Genomic DNA, 5,184 nt, shown 5'->3' with positions numbered 1-5,184 from the left:
ACTAACATCCGGGTTCTGATAACATATAATACATGATATTATAGCATTTTTCATAATTACAGCCTTGTGCCAAACATTTCATAATTACGGCCTTGCGCCGAACATTTCATAGATACGGCCTTGTACCGAAATCATACATACATATGGCCTTGCGTCGAAATCATATATAAATATGTCATTCACAAAATACTCATTTAATCATATATTTTTCAAAATCATAATGTACTGTATACTTTCATAACTTCTCAAATCATACTACATTCATATCATCATCATATCATAATACTTTTCCACGTAAAATAATATTCATGCCACACACATTTGCTGTATAAAACCATACATTGCATTTTAAAAGCATACTTTCTGGCATCTCATACATAAATATACATTTTTCACATATTAGCAGTATTTTTCTCAAACATACATTTCCTTTGTAATCTATAACTATAATACATGCTTTTTAGAAAATAACTTTTCTCATAAACAATAATAATTTGCGTGAAAATGACTGCTTTAGTTTATTCTCTTACCTGGCTACTGAGAAAGCCCCTAAAATATCTTAGCCTGACACCCGTAGGATTTCCTAATCAAGACCTTGAAAATGAAAACTCGCAATACTAAACTTCAGTATTCCTACGTGTACATCATTTTCTATAACTACCGTAAGGTCAAATTTGGCTTAAAAAGCCTTACCTCAACTTAGGGATGATTTCCAACTTGTTTTCACCAGCAATCCACTCTGACATATTTGGAGAGAACTTTCCCAGGAGCGTTGTGGTGACTTCAAATTGTTAAACCGGTGTAAATTTGGCCCAAAATCGATGTGAGAGAGAGAGAGAACCGAAGGGAAGAGAGAGAAAATGAGTTTGCTTAGTTGTGAAGTAACAAAAATATGGATTTTTAGTATTTAAAGGACTGGATTCGTCGACGAGCCACATCATTCGTCGATGAATCCTTTAATATTTTCATCGACAAAGTTCAGTCCTCGTCAACGAAATTCAGTTGGTTCAAAATCTCTCTCGGTATTTCTTCGTCGACGAATCTTGCCTTCGTCGACGAATCATGCCTTCATCGACGAATCCTCTTATACCTTCGTCAGAGAATCCCCTGTATTCGTCGACGAAGCCCTGATGATTTCCCTCGGTTATTCCTTCCAAAGTGCAATGTCGTCGATGAAGTTGACTTCCTCCTTCTATTACCGTCTCCATCTCCTTTCCTCTTTGTTATTTATATCTTATTATTATTCGGGTTGTCACACATAATCCTCAATTCCTTAATTTAATTAATTTTCTTAATAATAATAATTAATTAATTATTAGTAATAATAATTTTTAAAAAGATAATTTTTTATTTTATTTTATCGTTACATTCTCCCCTCCTTATGAAATTTCATCCTTAGAAATTCACTAATAAATTCTTTTAAAAAACTTTAAAATTACTTAATCATCATTATATCACAAATTCAATATACTCCACAATTCTAAGCAAGCATATAAATCTAAAATCAAATCAATCTTTAATATAGAATCATACATGCTCCTGCACCACGAACAATATCCTTATCAGTCAGTGGCTCATTCCTTTGGTGCTGATCAAGAGCGGGTGCGTTGTTCGGCAGTCCCCGACAATCCCGGGTCATGTGGCCGTATCTGCTGCATCAATAGCACTTAATGTTCCTGGCTAGGCATTCTCCCCATTGCCTCAACTTACAACGAGAAAAATAGGGAGGTGACGAATCGCTCTGACGACCTCGATCACCTCTATCAGATCTCTGTCCCCCAACATATCTATCCCTCTTCCATGAGCCCTGCCTGGCATTATCAGAAAAACTTGGAGGCATAGGCCCCTTCCTCTGCTCTGCCATCTTTGCACTCCTCTGCAAACTCAATTCTTGAACGGTGGCTCTATCCACCAACTCTGAAAAACTCTGCACCTTTAGAACTGCCACTTGTTCGTGAATTCTCGGTTTCAATCCCCTTTCAAACCACCTCGCCTTCTGGAATTCATCTGGAACCATAAAAGGTGCAAAACGGGAGACCTCCATGAATTTTGCAGCATACTGCTGCACAGTAAGTTGCCCCTGAGTCAGGTGGAAGAATTCCTTTGCCTTTGCAACCCTAGTGGTGGCAGGGAAGTACCGATCGTAGAAAAGCTCCTTAAATCGTCTCCAGGTCATATCCATGGGTACTACCCGCTATTCCTCTAGCAGCTTCACTGCTTGCCACCAGCGCTCGGCCTCCCCTGTTAGCTTAAAGGTAGCGAAGAGAACCTTATATGCCTTAGTGCAAGATAAAACTGCCAACATTTTCTTCATTTCTTGCACCCAGCTCTCCGCTACGAGTGGGTTAACACCGCTCGCAAATGCAAAAGGTTTCAGGCGAGTAAATTGGTCAATCAAACAGCCCTGGTTCACAAGTGGGCAGTTCTGTCCTTTAGAGTCTCGCCTAATTTCTTCCTGAACCTGCTGAGCTAAACCCCATAGTAGAGTGGAGCTATCGATCTCTTCCACACTAGTAGCTCCTACATCATTCTCCTCTCTTGCATCAACATCCTTTCCCCTAGAATCCATCCTATAGACTAGATAGAAGCGAATTTAGAACCTTCATATCACATTAGGTATATTTATAGAACAACGAATTAGTTTAACATTTAAATCCTCAATTAAAACATCAAACAACCAGCTTATCCCCAAATCAACCTAACCCTCAAGTTCTAATTCTGAGTTCCAATCTCTCTACTCAAAAACATCACCGTCAACGGATTTACTGTGGTTTTCTGAAACTGTCCGGATTCAGAAACTCACAGAACTCCATCAAGAGATTTCTGCCACTAAGCTACGAAACAAAACTCAAAATCTCCTATCAACATCCTAATCTACCCATTCCTATCATTATCCTTATTCGTACCTATACTCTGATATTAATCAATCCTAAAGTATGCAAAATCTATAACTTAATGCTCTGATACCACAATGTGACGCCCCGAACCCCCCAAGTGGGGCCCGGGTGCCACGTGTTCCAATCACCTCTATCTGATACCATAATTAATATGCACGCAGAGGAACATAAATAAATAACCTCAAATAAATACCAGAGTTCTATATAACAACCCAAAAACAAATATTACGACATCCAGATGTCCGTATCCACAACCAGTATTTAAAACATAACCCAGTACAAATATATCTGTATATATATATATATATATATATATATATATATATATATATATGTATATATATACCAATATCTCACAATACCCCAAAAAGAACCACCAAAAACAATCCCAACCTAGGCCTTCAAACCCGATCTCTAGAAGAACTTAAAAAGTTGTTAATCCACTAGGGTGAGACACTTCTCAGTAAGGATGGAATAAATTATAACAGTGTGTGACAAATGAGTTTTAATATTTACATACCAAATTAAAATGCTTCTCACATAATATTAATAACAATTGAGAAAATGTACCATTAATAACATCCCCGACATCTAATATCATACACACATCCAATATGCACAAGTACATAATTTTTATGCGGGCAAAAGTCCCTTATGATAGGGAAGATTATTTGCCCATACAAGTAGCTTCCCTCTACTCTGGTACTAAAAACTACCTACCAGAGCACTCACCTTACTCAGTAAGCCCTCAGGTGAAGTATTACCTCGTTGCCAGTACACACATTTTTATTATTTTAAAGGCGAAGGTTTCCAAGAATCGAGATGTCCACCCGCCCATACAAGTAGCATCCTTTTGCACTGATACCAAGAAACTACCTAGCAGAGCACTTGTCTTTCTCAGCAAGCCCCTGGTGTTATGTTTACCTCGCCGCATTCACAATATGCTATATCATTATTATTATGCTATAATTAAATTCACATGCGCACAAAACATCCACACATGAATCATGCATCTCATATTTCGTCTTCCAATGTCCTCAGTACATGGCCCACATAGAGAAACTACGTACATATCAGTACGTGGCCCACACAGGCACCACTGCCCACATAGGGTACATAACATGGCCCACACAGGTGCCACCATCCACACGGGATATATAACATGGCCCACATAGGCGCCATTATCCACACAAGATATAATGTGGCCCACACAGGCACCACTCCAGCTTCTGCGACATGTGGCCCACACAGGCACCACTATTCACTAGTATCCAATCCCCATGACCTACCCATAGTACATCAGTAGAACAAGTTCCTCAACTTGCCAATGTCCTACCTTATATAAATGACAATATGACGAGCTCCTCGACCTGCAAACGTCATATCATAATTTATATCTAGGCAATATAACAACCTCCTCATGCCAACGAATATTAAGATGCATACGAATAATCACACCCTTTAGTTTACATAGATGCATCAATGCATTACCACACAAGTATCCAACAGATCAATACATTCCCACACAGTAATCCAACAAATCAAAACATTTCCACACATGAGTCAAACATAACAATTCATTCATCATGTCATAACCATTCCAAACATCCCCACATGCAAACTCAAATACCACAGTAATTCATATTCAATTTATTAGGAAAAAATGTTCTCATGTCACACGAATTTAATATCATATGCAATTATCCTAAATATAAATCTTAAGCAAAATCATCATTTTCTAGTACTCAAACGGTTCTAAAAATCATATAAAAAATAATGAATTTCATATGTTCGTAAATAACTGGTTCACTTTAATAAAATACTGATATAATTTTATTCCCCCTTACTTGATTCCTTGACCCACGCCTGCAGGGCTCCCAAAATTATACCCGCGGTACTCAACCGAACCCTGATTCAATCAAATCAACTCCAATAAAATATTATTTTAACCTTTCCTCATTTACAATAATTAAATAATAATCAATTTCTAAATAACTCATTTATCCTAATTTTGGGGCTATTTCTACAACGACCCCACGAGAAATCTGTTCCGCTAGACTTGTAGAGAATCCTCCCTATATTCTCGTGGCGGTGTCCGATCGCCCATTTGACTTAAAATTTAGGAAAAATTGAGGTAGAAGTGAGAATTTGCCTTACCACAGGAGATATGCCTACGTTGCTCTTACGACAAATCCACTTCGGTAGAAATGTCGGTGGCGAAGAATGGAGTTCAGTGGTATCCTCCGATTTTCGATCGGCCGAATATTTGCCGAGAAATCGAGAAGAG

The 5,184-nt window shown here is 38.1% G+C and overlaps 1 protein-coding gene across 1 annotated transcript; it reads right to left on the bottom strand.

Moving 5' to 3' along the window:
• Positions 1 to 1,657: 1,657 nt before the first annotated feature.
• Positions 1,658 to 2,182, bottom strand: LOC131166550 (uncharacterized). Its single transcript, XM_058125142.1, has one exon. It carries the CDS (start codon positions 2,180 to 2,182, stop codon positions 1,658 to 1,660), a length of 525 nt encoding a protein of 174 aa, XP_057981125.1.
• Between the last annotated feature and the right edge of the window lie 3,002 nt (positions 2,183 to 5,184).

Source organism: Malania oleifera, chromosome 10 (assembly GCF_029873635.1).
Source record: "Malania oleifera isolate guangnan ecotype guangnan chromosome 10, ASM2987363v1, whole genome shotgun sequence".
In the NCBI taxonomy this organism is placed as follows: Eukaryota; Viridiplantae; Streptophyta; class Magnoliopsida; order Santalales; family Ximeniaceae; genus Malania; species Malania oleifera.
The sequence above is the reverse complement of the archived record's forward strand: the minus strand, read 5'-3'. Positions and strand labels throughout refer to the sequence as shown.

Excerpts from the sequence above, each read along its gene's own strand:
- LOC131166550 (XM_058125142.1), bottom strand. The coding sequence starts at position 2,182 with ATGGATATGACCTGGAGACGATTTAAGGAGCTTTTCTACGATCGGTAC.